General features: G+C 35.0%; 1 protein-coding gene across 5 annotated transcripts in view; it reads right to left on the bottom strand.

The window, feature by feature from the left end:
• CDIN1 (CDAN1 interacting nuclease 1) overlaps nucleotides 1–17,770 on the bottom strand; it is a 134,131-nt gene that overhangs the window by 61,424 nt on the left and 54,937 nt on the right. For 3 of the 5 annotated variants that reach the window (XM_069784090.1, XM_069784089.1, XM_069784094.1), the window contains 5 exons: nucleotides 16,247–16,326; nucleotides 15,845–15,894; nucleotides 12,941–13,008; nucleotides 7,845–7,910; nucleotides 4,496–4,601 (listed from right to left, as the gene is read on the bottom strand). In XM_069784090.1, coding sequence (XP_069640191.1) covers nucleotides 4,496–4,601; nucleotides 7,845–7,910; nucleotides 12,941–13,008; nucleotides 15,845–15,894; nucleotides 16,247–16,326 — 370 coding nt within the window. Of the gene's footprint in view, nucleotides 1–4,495; nucleotides 4,602–7,844; nucleotides 7,911–12,940; nucleotides 13,016–15,844; nucleotides 15,895–16,246; nucleotides 16,327–17,770 lie in introns of all 5 variants that reach the window. The other 2 variants (XM_069784091.1, XM_069784092.1) reach the window with 2 other exon arrangements.

Below are 17,770 nucleotides of genomic sequence, written 5' to 3'. Positions count from 1 at the left end.
GTGAACAGAAAAAAATGTATATCATTCTGATGTTCTGATTCAGCCTTTGCTCACATGATTCTTCACCCTTATAGTCAACTGCAAATGAATTTGAACAGAACACTCTTCTTAAAAAACCCTAAGAACACATTGGCTATGTTTGTGACTGATATACAATCCTTTGCATTGTTTCTGTTTGCATTTATCTGAAATAAATACCTTTTTTAATCTACAGGACTCTATGATAATTTTACTATGACTGTTAGTTATAAACTGAAGTCTCAAGATCAGACGTAATGTATTAATTAACGACACATTTAATCATTAATTTAGGCTTCCAGAAAGCGTGGTTACTATTTTAAAATTACTTATGGGAAACTTGCTTTTATTTATTCTTTCAAAAAAGCAGAAGCACAGGACTAACAACATTTAGAATACAAGCAAATGGGGGAAGGAATTTAGTACAGGGATGACTTACCATTCTTATTCAAAGAGAAGATGAAATACTTCTCCTTCACTATGTGAAATTGCCTTTAGTTTAATATCAGTGTCAAATATGACATTTTCCTACGGTCTTCCTCACATATAGTAAAGTTTCTTTAGCTAATAACAGCATCAAGCTTTCTCCTGGGACTCCCTAGAAATTACATTCCAGAATGTACATATGCCTTAGCCAGGCTTGCAGAAGACAGAAAATGTAAATTGCTGTATTTGAGTTTATACCTTCTCACAGCAAGTCACTGACAGTGCACCCACTAATTATTATTTGAACTGTGTGATGCTGATCTCTATATGCCTCTTAGAAAACAGCAGTCATGCCTATCAGCTCTGACTAACAGACTTTTACAGCCAGGACTCCAATTTTTAATTTAACTTAGAAAAACATTATAAAATTAGACACTACAGAAAAAAAAAGAAACAGCAGCATTCGTTTAAATGCTAAAATAATTTACAACATTTTCTCAGACCCTGTTTAAAGCGCAATCTGTGTTACTTCCTGTTCATGCTCTCCAAATTACCTTTGGTCCCACAGACCACTCAACAGTTTTTATCCTCGTGGTTACAAGAAATACACCAATGTAGGCCAGTGAACAATGAAAAGTGTGGTATCTACTACATGTGCACAAAGCAATTATGTTTTGCACATGCAGTTGTCTTGTTTACCCAGTGGCAGTGAAAGCTACAGCCTGCTCAGGGGATGCCACCACTTTGAAGGAACAAACATATTGAGGGAAAGGATTCTGTAAGTACATGAATCATTTTATACTAAGTTTGTTCAGTATATAAAATAGCTTTTTTCTAAAACATCACTCTGCAAAATCAGTCTGGGAATATACAAGACTACACTTGCCTTTTCCTGTTTCTTTATTATTGTAAAATCTCAATATCTACACAGCATCTTAAATTACAACTGTGCAAACCCACTGACAAGGTACACTTTGTACATTTTTAATGTGAAGCTTAATTTGAAGATGAGGTTGCAGTGCAGCACTGCAACTGAAAATTGCTTAACAATACCATTGATGTATGAGCCATAAAAAACCTTGCTAAGCTGTCCCTGCAGAACTCGGAGTAATAAAAAGGTGTTCTTTTGCACTGAGGTGAACAGACATGGTTGACTGCATCTAGGGAGCTGTTCTGTTAAATGAGAAAGTGCCATTTCTTTCCTGTCAGTACAGACCAATTTAAGACACTCACAGATTTAGTTAGCACAGAGTACAGGATTTAATGAAATACACACATAACAGCAAACAAGCCATAGCTATGTTCAAAGCTTTCAGTCAGATTGTGTGCAGAATTAATCTTACAACTATGACAGATGTAGGAAAAAAACCTAGAAACTTTTCCAGGCTCACTCCTACTTTTCAAAGAAACAATAAAAAAGCTGAATAGAAAAGGTCTAAAACCTCCCACTTTCATTCCTTTCAAAGTTCTAGACTTTGAAATACGTTCTAGACATGTATTTCTATCCACATCTAACAGGTGATGTTACAGGTTTCCACTCTAATTTCATTTCAGCTTTAAGTTAAACCAACAGATCAGGTTTACAAACCCCTAAACTATGAGCTGAGTGCCATATCTCTATTGTGAACTGATGCTTCTTCTCCAACTGATCCCTCCTTCAAGAGGAAAGGAGACACACAGGTGCAGTGAATTGACTGGGAAGCTGGTTCTCACTTGTGAGATCCTTGCATAGGCTGATTAAATCACACAAAATTGATTCACAGTTTGTGCAGCTACACCTGTGTCCTTTTGTATAGTTTCAGAGAGCAATGAAAGTTAACTGTCTAGCCTACATGCAACCTAATGTGTTAACATGTGTTCATTAACCCAACTGTCATACAAGCAGTATCAAAATTAAAACTAACAGGATTTGTTCTTTAAAAAAAAATCCCATAAAATCTGCCTAATTTCCATAGTTAACCTATCACTAAATTCTGGATTCAGGGATAACAAATCTCACTAAGGAGATTCCTCGTTTCCTTTATATGAATGTAAAGTCAGTATATTTAAGAATCAACAATTTTTGTAGTTGTTTTCAATATGAACAGCTATAACAAAAGGTTTGGCAAAATCTCAGAATTACTTCCAAAACAGTCTTATTCATCCACGTGTCAATTCAGTCTAGCTTTTGCTACATTAAAGGTACTTGACTAACAGCTCAGTGTGAGATGTTATTCTATTTTTGAAGTTGCAATATTAATTAGTATATGATAGAATGAATTTAGCTATGTCTTAGTTTCCTGATAAAAGCATAAGAGAAGTTTCTTTTGGAAAAGTCAGATTCAAATGGTACACACTGTTCTGAAATGTTTTACACTTTTTATAGCTCAAACCAAAATATGGATAATCATTTTGTTTAACACAGAAACTACAACTTCAACTTTGCAATGGCAATTTTACTGCAAACAACAAATGGATCAGTGCCTTCATCCTACTTGTCTACTCAACTTTCACCCCATCTCAACTTAGTATCTTTATGCTCATGTTACCTATTTGAAATTCTCTTCTTGGAGCTGCCTTTCTCCGATGCCATCACAGATCCTTTCAAACGCATCCTTTCTCCTCAGAAAATATTCCAGCCAGTACATCTACTGGCCTCCTCCCAGCCTGAGCTGCTCCATCTCCTCTTATTTACACTGATGTGCAAGTTCAGCACCATTTGCATCAGCATCTTTCCTACCATTCTCACTATTTGCCTAGATATTTTATATACTCAAATTTCTTTCTAAGTCTTTTATTCTGGTTATATGTTTCACAAATTCTTTTCTACACCTTTCCTGTAGTATAGTATCTTCATGCAACAACTGACAGTCTCCTGAGGTTCCCATTACCTCAATTCAAGTTTTCCAAGTGACTGCTTTCTGGGATTGTCAAATAAGAGCAGGACCTTCTCACATCAGTCAAGAATGTTGCTGCAGAACACAATTCCCTTTCTCTGCTGCCTCCTATAGAATTTGCTTTTAAGGTATTTCCCAAGCTAAGGCTAGCTACTTTCACCTTGGCATTTCTCATATGCAGTTGAAATACTAATGGTCACCAGTCTAGCCTCTGATGTTGGCACACGCTCTCTATTTGTTGCATGTTCACAGGTCTGTGCCATCTTCTCCACTATCCCTCAGATTTCATTGATGCTTTCTTGTGAACATTGAGCCAAAGTCTAAATTTATGATTTTAAAAATCCTTTATTAAAACTTTCATATACCTCACTCACTACCTTGCTTAGGGTTCCACCACATAACAAAAACAGAACTGAAGATGAAGCATCTTGTTTTAAGATATTTTTTTTGAAGAAAAATCCTCCAGTGAGGAGGCTTCTAGTACCGTGGAAGGATATATAAATATATACAATAATGACCATTATAAGAATAAAGCAGAACTATTTTAGCCATCTTTAAAAGAAAAGATCTTTATACCAATACCATCAATATGTTAAAAAATTCTGTCTGGCATAACTTATTTCCCTCCTTATGTTCCTGCAAATACTTAATACATTTTTTAGCTTGAAGATAATTGTTATTACTGCCTAAAACGTAGATACAATACCCCCCCCTTTATTAAAAAAACCCAACAGTGAAACAGTATTGTCCTAGATACAATGACAATGAGCAATAAAGTTCTCTACACACAAAGCCCACTTCGTTAGACTGTGAAGATTTTATAACAAATTTGGCACTTGCAGGTATTACAAAATGTTACAACAAAATCTTCCTTCAAAGTCAGGTACTAAGAAAACTAACACAGAACTTCTGTACCAAAGTAACTTATTCTGTCATCTAGCATCATTATAAAATCACCATATATATCTGCTGCATGTTAAAAATTATGATGTGAATTTTTCACAAATATTTCAGCATTCCAATTTGACATACTAGTTAATGACATTCAAAATGCCACATTAGTAACATGTATTTTGTTCACTTGGCTTAATACAAAAGTCACTAGTGTTTTTTCCAGTAACTTCTTTTAAAAATGCAGTCCTATTTATCTATAAGGAAAAATAACAGAAATGTACCTGTTCCAGTAGCTCCAAAACTGGTCCTGCAAGTAGGCTTGGTGGCTACTTTCATCACCAAATGAGGCTTTGCTTTCAATCCAGTGAATTATGTGTCCTTCAACAGCTAGGGTGACAGCAGAAAATAAACTGAACTCTGAAAATCACACTCAATAGCCTGTAAGAATGTGTTTACAAATATCCTATTTACCCCCCAATCTACCACATAATTCATGCTTGTAACAGAGTTACGTATTTGTAAAAATATCTTTCAAATATACACATAGGACTTTTTTTAAAAAGTGCCAGAAAATATTTTGATGGATAATTATATCCATTTCAGTTTAATTACAACCTGTTCTAGATATTTGCATTTATTCTAAACAAACAGAATGTAAAGAAGAAGAGACTAGACTAAGGTGCAATTGCAACCTACTTTCACCCTTACTTTGCGGGAAAGGAGTTGTCAGGAAAGGAATTGAAAACTTCTGGTGAACAAGAAGAACAGTTAGCTAAACTGCTAAAGACAGAAACTTCTTACCAATCCCGAGTGGAAGGTGTGAGAACGGCAAGGAAGTTTATCATAGATCTGTATCTGCTTCCTTACTTTTGCAAAATCAGTAAAGCTTCACCAGAAATAAGTTAGGAATAAGAAGGCTTATGTGACAAAATGTGATTTTGAATTTCTGTTTCTTTCAATGCTGTGGGATTTGCTTTGGTTCATATCTTTCCTTATTTCTTGCAGGAGTGAATTTCTAATATTAATAAAGTTATCTTTTTTTTGGTAAAAGGAAAGTCCTCTCCGAAGTTGACAACCTAATTTTGCAGAGAAATCACTGTAAAAGATCACTCTTTCTCCAAAAAGGTAATGTGGGGTATCATTATTGAGGTCTTCAAAAATGTTTTCTTTATTCTGAGTTGCCTATGATATCCACAGCCATGTTGCCTTAGCCTCAGTTTGACCTGGGATGAGGTACTCAAAGAGCGTGCAGACCCAGAAGCACAATACAGAAAGATTAGAAGAGGCTATGGCAGCACGATTGATCACAGGCTGTAAAATTACTTGGGAAATCTGGGTAAATAACTCATGAAGTCACCACACAAAGCTCTATATGCCACCACTACCCTGCTATCAATAACCGAGTTAACTTGTGCAGGCCTATACTACTCCATCCTTCCCCCACCCCCAATAGCTCCCCAATACCTTTAGACCCCAGGAGATGTAACAGCTGAGGCATAAACTGTGTAGTCAGTTGAGAAGCAATTTTTAAGTAACATTTGCTATATTTGCCATATTTTCCTAGCTATGTATTGAGTCATGAAGAAGAGAATGCAAGGACTGCCATACATTAGTTCAGATCGGACGACAGGTAGAAAATGATTTCCTGTCAATCTCAAGTGATTGAAATAATTTTTAAAAAGTAATGCACTAACATTATTTGGATGTTTAGAGACAAATCCATGCAAACAAATTAAGACTATTTTTAACCTTCTTTCTAATAGGGTAGTATTACAAACCCAAGAATTCTTTTGGGTGTTTCCCAGTTTCCCTTCTCAAGCATGAAAAAAATTAGCTCCATCTAGTTGCTTTTCTAGTTTCCATTTAATCAGGCTCCTGAATAGCTGGGATATAATCTTCTATGTTTCTAATGTGAAAGTGACTATCTTAATACCAACTACGTATTGTGTATATTGTAGCCCACACTATTGGGGAATCTTACCAATGTATGTAACTATCTGAAGGGTAGGTGTTAAGAAGAGGGAGCCAGGCCCTTTTCAGTGGTGCCCAGTGACAGGACCAGAGGCAATGGGCACAAACTGAAACACAGAAGGGTCCATCTGAACATCAGGAAACACTTTTTCACTGTGAGGGTGACTGAGCACTGGCACAGCGTGCCCAGAGAGGTTGTGGAGTCACCATCCTTGGAGATATACAAAAGCCACCTGGACATGGTCCTGGGCAACCAGCTCCAGGTGAACCTGCTTGAGCAGATGACCACCAGAGGTCCCTTCAAGCCTCAGCCATTCTGTGATTCTGTAATTTCACAATCTTCCCTGCTAACTTTAGACTTGATAAAAAGTCCCTCATACCCTCAATTCCTTGGTAGCTTCCTGAGACTGTCCACAAAGAAGAAGTATCGAAGTGAGGAGCAGAAATTAATTGAAAACTCTCCAAGTGTGGCTTGACAGGAGTGAATTGCAGATCATCAGGACGCCAAATCTCACTGTTTCAATTACGGAGTGCGTCAGTTACAAGGGTATTTTTTATTTTGTACATATAACCTCTTATTAACATCACTACCATTTTTCTTTTTTGGAAACATGATTAGGAATACAAACATAACTGAGCTAAGGAAAGTCTTTAAAAACTTTTCAGAAGACTGTCATATACACAGTTGTTTATCTATCAGATAACACATTATTGTGCTGAAAGATGGTATCTCAAGCACTTGCTAAGTAGTGAGACATTTTATAGTACACACTCAATTCCTTATACCCGTGTACAAATCAGTTATCTCAGCAAGAATTCCAACTCTTGTGAACATGAAGAACAAAAAACTAGTCATGTATATGACTTTCACACAGTGCTTTCGGCCTTCTTATTTTCTCTGATAGACACAAAAGTACACATCTGCATAGACAGGGGCTACGTTCTATGGAGGCAAATCAGAAGCCTTTTGGCATGAAAGTCAATTTACAAAAGGTGATTAATAATCCTTTACATTCGGACAACATGGATGTTTTTTCTTCCATGGCCCAGCCAGTAGGTCATCTGATTACTTTCTTACATGGCCTCAAGACCAGAAAATGTAGATGAACTTTGACATGACCTTTATACCTACTTTTATTCCTTCTTGTTTCTTGCTATGCAGGCTTTTAAAAACAATCGTGAACCACAGAGTTGTATTTAGATGCAAAGGGATGGCAAAAGAATAACTGCACAATGACAAACCTTTACACAATGACCTATAGGTGTAATGGTAATACTCTTAAGACTGCTTTGAACTGATTGGGTCTAGAAGTTTAAGAGAATTATAGGTATTTCAGACTTCAGTTCATAAAGACAATGGACAGAGCAGGTTAGAGGGAGCAGGGATTTGGGGGTTCTTACTGTTGCTTGTTTTTCTTTTTTTCTTTTTGTGATAATGAGAGAAAAATATGCAGAGATCAAAGAGGAAACACTGGGTAATACTACTTACGATCAAACCCCTCTGAGCAAAACTAGAAGTTCTTAAAATTATTGGTAACTACTGAAAAAAGAGACTAATTTGTAGTATCCTATAATATACTTCACTTAAGTAGCCATAATATTTTAGCATGAACACTTCTACACAAAATGAAATAATAAAAATTCTTTTAAAAGACTTACCTACTGGCACTTCTAAAATAAAGTCTGGTGTTTTGTCATAACCCTTTGCACGAAGCTGATCTTCAGCTATACACAGAGAATAAGAACTATTGTTTATAAAACTATTCTATTAAGTAGACAGCAGCATAATTAATTTTATTTTAAATAAGAGTGCAAGAATTACTAATGCAGTCATACATATCTTTCTTATGCATGCAATGCTGTGTCAGATTAAATGAACCTTTGTAGAAAACCTGAAGCATGGATATAAAAATGCTTCTTTGTCATCCCTGCATTTTTATGTCTTCATTATAAACATCATTAATTCAAGCTGTCATACAGTATTTTATAACCCCCAAATATTCAAAATAAAGAGGTATATTTGCTGATTGAAAGAAGAATCTCTCCACATTAGGTAGCGTTAAGATTAATCCTACCAACACCACAAATGTAGATATACTATAGCTGCCTTCTTGGTTTTATTTTAATGTTAGCATAAAGTTGTTAAAAAAAGAATAAGAAAAATCCTTGTCTTCTAGAAATTTATTAAAGCAGAGAGAAGCTACAATTTTAGTTTCTTTTGCATCCTCCATTCTATACAATTTATCCAATTTCAGAACCTACAAAGATTTAGAAATTCTGCTAACATTTAACTACACAACTCTATTGCTTACAAATATTAGAGCTGAATATTTCAAGAAACAATGAGTGAGCAAGATAAAACCGCAAAAGATGCTCCCTTTAAGAAAAAAAAAAAGAAGAAAGCCCAAGCAAGCCCTTAATATTTTCTAAACTATTGTCCTTGATTTCCGATACCATTATACCGGTATTTCTGAAACACCATTTCTCCATTAGAATTTGGAGTGACCTGGTCATTCAATTCCAGGCATGGCTTTCTGTCTTCACCCAAGCTCAACTAATGGCACTACCTAGTAACAAGTAAGGCTGTGTAGCGCCTTAACACCTACTGGGCTGTTGACATTGTCATGCATCCCATTCGCCTTTCTACATCACCTTTGATTAAAATTAATGGTCCATTCTCACTGTTGGGTAGCTTATTTCCAATCCATTTATCAGGTTAGGACAGTAGTTTCATGGCCAATGTTCAGAACTCAGTTTTTGAGTACTTTGTGCATATCCTGAAAGGTCAGCAGTTTGAGTCCAAGTAACATTTTAATGACAAGAAAAACATATACTCTTAAATATTAAAATATTTTAAAAAAGCCTAAAGAAAACTTCCCCCCTCTTTCTCATTGAAGAATTAAGTCTGAAGTATTTTTTTAATACAGTGAACCCATACTGAAAGTGGGACAGGAGTAATGTTGGAAAGCTCTACATTCACTTAAGTGTAGACTGCAATAGCTGTTTATTCTTTTTGATAGCTGTAGTATTTCTTTTGAAATCTGAAAGTACTTCTTCACTGTAAGCACACTATATTGTAAATACAAGTCTTTGCAATGCAACATTTCATTGTATCACCCGGTCAGCTATTAAACTCTTCTAGGATTTGGAGACAGACTTGGTTGTTGGCTATTTTTTCATACTTAGATTGTCAGGTATATGTATAAAAGATGTTAAGATTAACAAGGTTCTAATTTAACAGAACCTATGAATAGAGTTTTATGCCATAACATAAAGATGAATTAATGTTCCATGTAATCTCCTTATCTTGATAAAAATGAAAAAAAAAAAAAAAATCCAGTTTTATCCAACTCTAACTGTAATCTGCTCTTAATTGTTTAAAAGCGTCTAGAAAGGACAACAGGATGCCCCAGCTGAAATTTTCGTTATTTAGGAACACACAAATAGCAATAGAAAGTTCAGTCTTTTCTTTTACGTCTAACAAATTCATAAATATCACAAAATCAGGGAAATGTACCTTAAAAAACCCCACTGAAAACAAGGACGGATGTAAACAAATTTCCTGATAGGTCAACTTGGCAGGTCTCTGAACTGGAGTTTGCATCAGCATTACTTTTAATATTCTTCGGCAGATTCTTTTTCAAGGATGCCCGATTATTTTTAAAACCATTTGATACTAACACATGGCTTGCCAAAGAACATGGTTTTTGTTTTAAATCTGTTTCTGAATGTTTTCACTTGGTTTCTCCTAACATTTTGTATTGTGATAAACATTGGAAAATATGTTAAAACCACATCTATTACTGATGTGAGTTGTCTATCATGTGCAGGAACATAATTATAGCTTACTATTTCTTCAAGTGTTTTGAAGCTTTACAACTTTGAGAAAAAAAAAAAGAACTACAGAAACACCCCACAATCACCATAAATTTTTTTTTTAAACCAAACCCCACCAAAAGAAAAGAAGTTCTAGGTTTTCAGCCCAGGTATGTTTCAGACTGGTTCAGAAGCTACAGAGGTAGCATTCTGCACCTTAAAAGATCTTTTAGCTCTTGCATGGATTAAGAGAATAATTTAACAACTGCTTGAAAGCCAGCACACTGCAGCTTTGACAGTTACATTTATGCACCCTCAGATTTGAAAATTACATTGAAATAGCCCTAGTAAGTAGTTTGTCTACAGATTCCCCATTAATTTAGATTTCCAACAAAACTGCAGCTTCATCTTTACAATAACTTCACACTCAATCATAGCCATTTAACACATCATTGTTCTTATACTAGCCTCTGGATATAACAAAGAAACCAAATATTCTTCTGTTGGTGCATGAATGAGCAGCAACTGCAAATTTAAGATTACAGCAGAAAACACCGTTCAGATTTCATGATTTATATCTACGCTACTAGTAAGGGACATCATGGTGGGAACCAAAGAAGGATAAGATTCCAGACAAAGGTCAGTACCTCCCCAAATAGCTAAAAGTTTTCCTAATACATTCATGGCAAAGATATAAAAAAAATAAAGGTCCTTTATAGAACCTAGAAATTCCTGGCATTTCAGTATGGCAAATGAAGCTGTTAGTCTGTTTTGAGAGAATGCTTCCATTGATCACTTTAATCTCAGGCAAAGTGACAAAGACTTAAGAGCTGTGTTTTTGCTGAAGAGAGGACATGGTATATGATGTGCTTCTCATAAACAGTGGATTAATAAAATGCAAACACCATTATTTTGTATAGATTTCCAATCAATTTCTGGGTGAATCTGAAGGTGTTACATCTGTTCTGTAGGCTTTGAAAGCTAACTGCTCTAGAAACAGACAAATTATGTCCTGGACCTGAAAAGCTGTTTCATGCTCCAAGACTATACTGGGGCAATTTATATTCACTGTGTCCTTTGACTGTGCTTTCCTCTCCTGTAATAGACTCTCTGTTGCCCAGGTGAACATAGCTGATACAAAAACCTTCCTATTCTTAAACAATAGTACACTGGAATAGTACACTAATATGGAAACTGCAAGAATTCTGTTTCTTTAACACACGTTAAGAAGTAATGGAATTGCAAGTACAGCAATCCAAGTCATAAGCCATCTTCAAAACTGGAGTGCAGTCTTACTCATACAGCCTAACAAAGCCTGCATTTGTTGACCTACAGGAAATAAAGTCATCTCTTCTGTTTTCCTAAGGTTTTCTTCAAGCAGTTTTGGAAGTAACTTTTCAGAAAGGAAAGATTTTATTGTGAGGGGTTCAGTAGGGTTCACCTTACAGATACTTAGGAAAAGCTTTTTTTTAAAAAAAAAGAATCACACCTAGAACCTTAGAGATACATGCAATGCACAGAAAAAATAAATACAAACACTTAACGTATCTTAAGTTATGACTAAGCAATACTTCAGTATACATAAAATGTAAACAACAAATTAAGCTCTCTCCTTTATATCTTTATATTCTAAGAGTTAACTCATTCTAGACATTTTGATTTGACAGAACAAATTTCTTAGAGCTTATTTCTAAAGACAAAACTGATGCTTATCCAAGGTCATGAAACATTAAAATTTAAATCTGATTTTGTGTACTACACAAGCTTGCACAAGCCAAATAAAATGAAAATCGTTGGGTTGAAGATCCATTAGTGAGTCATCTAGTCCATTCCCTTGTATCGTGACAGGATTGACTTCATTACCGGCTTTGATGGATGAGTGTCAAGTCTAGCCTTGAATTTTTCATTGAAGGTGATTCCATAACCTTCCCTGGCAGTTTGTTTTATACTTATTGTTCCTAGACTGTTTAGTATTTTAACGCAACGCAATCTCTGCAATTACAGCTTAAGCCTATTATCTGTATCTCTGTTCTTACGGCCAAGTAGGAAAAACTACCTTATCACATTTTCATAGCGTCATTTGCAAGTTTGTATGCAATAGTTATTCCTTGTCTTTTTTTTTATTTTTCTCTAAAGTAAAAGAGTACACTAACTCTGTTCCTTAATCATATAGACAAATCTTTTACAAAACCTTAACACTCTTTCTAATTTCTGTAATTTGTTTAAGGTTTCCAAAATCTTAACCTGAATCTAGCTTTAGGAAAGATCATAGTTTCTGGTAAAACCAGCAAAATTCCTTGATCACACAAATTTAGTACAACACTCAACCATTAACAAGAGACAGCATTTCACTTTGCTATTGTCTCATCACACAAGGAATCCAAGATTTAAGAAGTCATTGTTAAGTTTATTATCACAATAAGAGAAATGATGCTTTAATTAATCCTTAAAATAACTTTAAATATACGGATTGTGAAGAGTACTTGCATTGGTTGGGAGGCAGGGGGCTAAAATTCAGCAGAAAATGCACAGAAAGCTAAATGAGTGAATCCTCTAGCAGTTCTTTAATACATAAAGCATTCTGAAGCTAATATTTCTTATGCTTCCTCCTAAGTCTCATAAGGCCTAGATTATGGCTAATATCTCATGACACCAAAAGTAATACTGCAGCAGATATTAAAGCATTTTTTTCAGCTACTTATTCTATAAAATATTAATTGCAAGCCTGTGCATGTGCTGTATATATAGGGTATTAGGTAACTGAGTTCCTGCTCAGTTCTAAATCAATAAAAGATAACATGTACGGCATCAATCATTTTTTACTCTTCCTTTACTACCTAATACAAAGAGCATTAAGGCTTATTTTTTTCTTAAGTAAACAGTCACCGAAATCTTTGAAGTTAAGGCTTCACCGGCTAGCCTCTACTACAGATTCTTACCTATGAAAGAGAGTTTTTTTTCCAAAAGCATTTCTCGCAGCAAGACTTCATGCTCATGCCCAATAGCACTGACAGCTTTAGGTTAAGAAATGGACGATTACTTTGGAAAAGAACCAACTTCAGAAAAACATCATAGGTAAAGTAATTCATGATAAAATTTACTGGCCTTCATCTGCATTTCAGAAGTGATCAGTGATTTGAACTCTAAGTTTTGAAGTTTTTTACAGGGATTTTCAGAGGCATTTAGGACTTTGTGAAAATCAGACTACGGTATCATCAGCATACATTTTACAAAATTAAGACCCATGAGATCATATTTATACAGTATAAATAAGGGTAATATTTCTGTTTTTGCTTTATTAGCCCCCCAAACTTAAAAGAAAGTGTGAGCTTAAAACATGTCATTAAATACCTTTTAAGTTGCTCTTTACTGACTAGTGTATTAATTCTCTAATTCAGCAAAGAATGAAATAAACTGTTTTTTTCTTTATATTCTGAAATTGATAGGCACTAAATCCATCTGAAACATCTTACTGTAACAAAACATCCTTTTAATTGATTTTTCAGAAACATGAACTAATGTCAGGGAAGGATGAAATAGTATTTTATAGTGAAGTCCTTTTCACTTCCACTGATGGCCTGTTGATCCGGTGTGCTATTCTTAGCAATATGTAAAAAAGTCACCACATCAAATATTTTTAGTGTACCCTCCTGGAGGTCAAAGTTCTATTCTGGAAGCTTTTAAGAAGAATCTTATGGAATATCATGATAAAGGATCTTACATTAAAAACAGTTAAGTTTCTAATTTTGTTTAGAATAACTTCTGAAAACTCAAACTACAGATCACCTTACCATTAGAATTAATTACTTAATTAATATCAACACTTTATGCTGAACAGCAAAAAACCTAATTGTATGGAATCATTTAATATATATACAGTTTTTATCAATTGAAACTATATATCATGTTAAACTCTACTAGCAGTTACAGAACAAAAGGGGCAAATGAAGAACAGCAAAAATGTAAGAAAAATACTGCAAACAGAATTTATAATGCACCATAAGCAGAAACACTTAGACTTAGTCTATAATAATACCTGTTATTGATGTATGGCAATGACCATGAGGCAAAACTTGTAAATAACCTCACAAGCCATTTTCTGCTCATGCAATCTAGCAGCCTAGTTTCCCGTAAGCATCTGAACTATTACTGAAAAATAGCCTCTTGGCATTTACAAAGAGGTTGACTTCATACTTTAGTCCATGCATATACAATTAGATAGTTATATTTAAAATCAATATGCAATCCTTCAGAAGACATTATGCTTTTAAAACCTTAACTTTAAATTGATTTTTAACTATTTTATGCACCTCAAAATTAACATCTAATTCAGCAACATACTTGCAGATAATGCACTCGCACAGCTTACTATTAAACTTTTCTGTACCAAAATGGAATTGAAAAACTCCTCATTATTCTCATTGATGTCACTGCGTATTCAACAACTTCCCTTGAACCAGAATCTGAAGAGGATAGAAAAGACCTTTTTAGAATGCAGGCAAGTTATTCTTAAAAACTGTTCATAATTCTACATATGTGTTATTATTACTTTTAAACATGACACTTTAGAAGACTATAGCCAGATTGTTCATCAACAAAATATTAATCTTAAAATTTGGGATATGGAAATTAGCAATCAACAACCTTTTAAAAAGTGTAACTTATTGGATTAATCCACTTTCAGAGAGCTGTATTTAATGTTGAAGGTAGTCTCAATGAATACTTAAAATTATGATTAAAGCCACAAAATACAAATACAGTTAGAACTCTATCCTGCTGCTGTTAAAATTAATGGGAGCAGGGCTGAGTCTATAGTAGACACCAGGCAACTATTTCTAGTGGAAAGAACATATTTTTTAAGGGGTGACCACCACACGTATCACAACTACAAGAAGTGGTGTTTTTCATGCATAACTAAACATCACTGTAGCTTTCCTATCCTGCAACCGTACAACCAAACTGCATGCAGAGATTTATGCAAGGATTCTGTAGAGCTTGCGAGGGAATTGCCTTGCTAGCCTGCTCAGTGTGTGCAGGCCATGATTTTGAAATTGTTCCTTTGATAGCAGACTGCAACAGAAGAGCTACTCATTCAGGACTTTTTACTGAAACAGATTTGGGGTCGCAGCGATCACTCCTAACAGATAATAATCTTAGTCTGAAATACTCAGTACTATGTGGAGTTCCCCCAGTACTCTCACTGAATATGGAGGATCTCTAATTAACCATTTCAACACTACAAAAAAAAAATCCCTTAAAATTCAAGCTACATAGGGTTTTTTCTACAGCTAGCCTCCTTTCCTTTAAGAAGAAGAGAAAGTAAAAGAACTGCACTGGAATGTCAGATACGAGTTTAAAAATACTAATTGGTCAATCACACCTGAATCGCACTTGAAAACATACCAGTTAAAACTCACATTCATAACAAAGCAATGCCATAATGTTGAACACTATCTATGCAACTTATTAATTTAATCACAGAATAGTTGAGATTGGAAGGTATCTCCAGAGATCATCTAGTCCAACTCCACCGCTCAAAGCATGGTCAACTAGTCTTAATAGAAAACCAGACATGCATTTCAACTAATCAAAACCAAAGAGGTTCAATCAGGCATAAGAATGTGTAGCCACCAAACTGACAACTTCCCGTGGTCCATCTGATTTTTGTTAAACAGTATAAGAGAAAGCTCTGCAGTGACCCTCTAGCTGACTGAATGTAAAACAGAGGAGTATGAAACGTGTTTTGTGAAGCAGAACTTTATGTCAGGTTAAAGCTAGACACATCTCTTCCACACAGTCTAAGCTCGTCAATTGTGCACCTAAAATTTTATGGGAAAGGATACTGTTTGATGCAGTCCACCAGTGGTCCATAACAACAGTCATTCACAGTACACTGCAGACAAATAAGAGAAGTAGTATAGTGATGGGCAACTACAAAACCATTATAGTTAAACAGTATCTTAAAAACAGTAATTACTTTTCTTCAAAAAGGCTATCAGATGCTGTTCAGATTTAATCACAGAAAACAAAAACTGCATGCTTTTATTCACTATAAAAGCAAGCTATTAAAAAGTGAAATGCTCCCCTCACAAATATTGCATTGCCATTTATGGTGCACCCTGACCTCACTGGTAGTTTACGATGACAGTAATTAAATGAGGTTTAAAATCTTTTACTCTGCTAGGCAGATAACAGCACTGCCACGGGAAAAAAAAAAAAAAAAAAAAGACAACTGTGATTAATACCTGATAGACTTGATTTGCTAGAACTCCATTGGGAATCTGAGAAGGGTCCCGCAGCATACTATTTATAAGAGTTTTGGAGGCTAGAGAAATAAAGAATAAAAACATACAAAAAACCTGTTAGCTCAGTTATCCGCTTGGCAGGAAGAAAGACATACTTTTACAAGGAAAACATTGATGACGTTGATAATTTTGAAGATTATCCAACAAGCAACTACAAACTTATAGATTTGTATCTACTTACCCATTCTGACATGATTAAAAGTCTTGAAACACCAAAGGATTTTATTAGCACAGGGTGAAAGCAGGCCCTTTTTTACTTATTCAGTTTCACTGGACAATTTGTATTTCAGAAGCATCATACAGCTCCCAAGGAAACTGCTTAGTATAAAGAAAATGTAACTCAAAATAGCCTCCATATCTTATGAGAACTTAAGGAAGAAGATAGGTAAAAATTCAAAACAGCCTTTCACAACGTTTGGTCTCAACAATCTTATGCACTTTATAGACTTGATGATTCCAGTTTAACAGTTTTCAAATTTATTTATTTACTTATTCAGTGTCGACACATTTATCTGACTGTATTTAAAAGCTGGCAAACAGCTTTCTATGCTATTTTCAAATGTATAAATCTGAGACACAATAGAAATCAGAAGTGAATTTAGGACAATTTATCAGTCTTTTATTCACTGATATTGATACTACAATGAAAAAAAAAACATAAATCAGGAGATGCCTTTAGTTTATTTTCAAATACAGTCCTTGCAAGCACTGGCATTGTTTTCTCTCCAGATGCTTAATCTGGGTAGTTGCGTATACCAGTTAATTACTAATAGTAGTGGAAAGACTTTATTCTAGAAAAATGCCTTCTAAAAACATCAAACATTTCATTTTACAATTTCTTAGAGAAAAAACAACACTGCTGCACAAGCACAAGCTGCCTCCTTCCTGGGAACAACTGCTGACAGAGTTCAGCTAGTGGTATATTTACACCATTGAATCCTTAGGTGTACACCAGGCCCGAGACTAGCAAGGTTCCCTGTTTGCCAAAGATTTCCTCTGTGACTTCAGGCAAATTCCTTTAACTTGTGTGTGCTTCAGTTGTGTAAACAAAGTGAAAAACTACTTTTTTCCTGTCCTTCATCTGTTTTGCCCCAACTCAGGGCCAAAGCTTTGTCACTCTCTTCAGTGATTGAATCGAAAGCCTCAGATGACACTGTGAAAAGGTTTCCTGGAATCTGTGATATGAAGGGATCTGACATATAAGCAGCAATGCTACTACTATTAATGACTGTGTCTAAACGCTCTGCTGAAAGTAAAGGAGACCATCATTTTAATCTTCTCCCCAAATGTTGTCTCATAAAAATATTTTGTTTAGAAAACCATACCCTAATGCAAAGGAATATAAAACCCCAAATGAGTTTAAAGGCTTTGCAAGAGCTAGAAAGAATGGCATCATCACAGGCAGGAGCAAATGTTTGTGCAAATGTTTTTAAAGAGACTGATACACTAAGCCAAAACATTTCC

The sequence above is a fragment of the Haliaeetus albicilla genome, chromosome 5 (assembly GCF_947461875.1).
Source record: "Haliaeetus albicilla chromosome 5, bHalAlb1.1, whole genome shotgun sequence".
Taxonomy (NCBI): Eukaryota; Metazoa; Chordata; class Aves; order Accipitriformes; family Accipitridae; genus Haliaeetus; species Haliaeetus albicilla.
The sequence above is the reverse complement of the archived record's forward strand: the minus strand, read 5'-3'. Positions and strand labels throughout refer to the sequence as shown.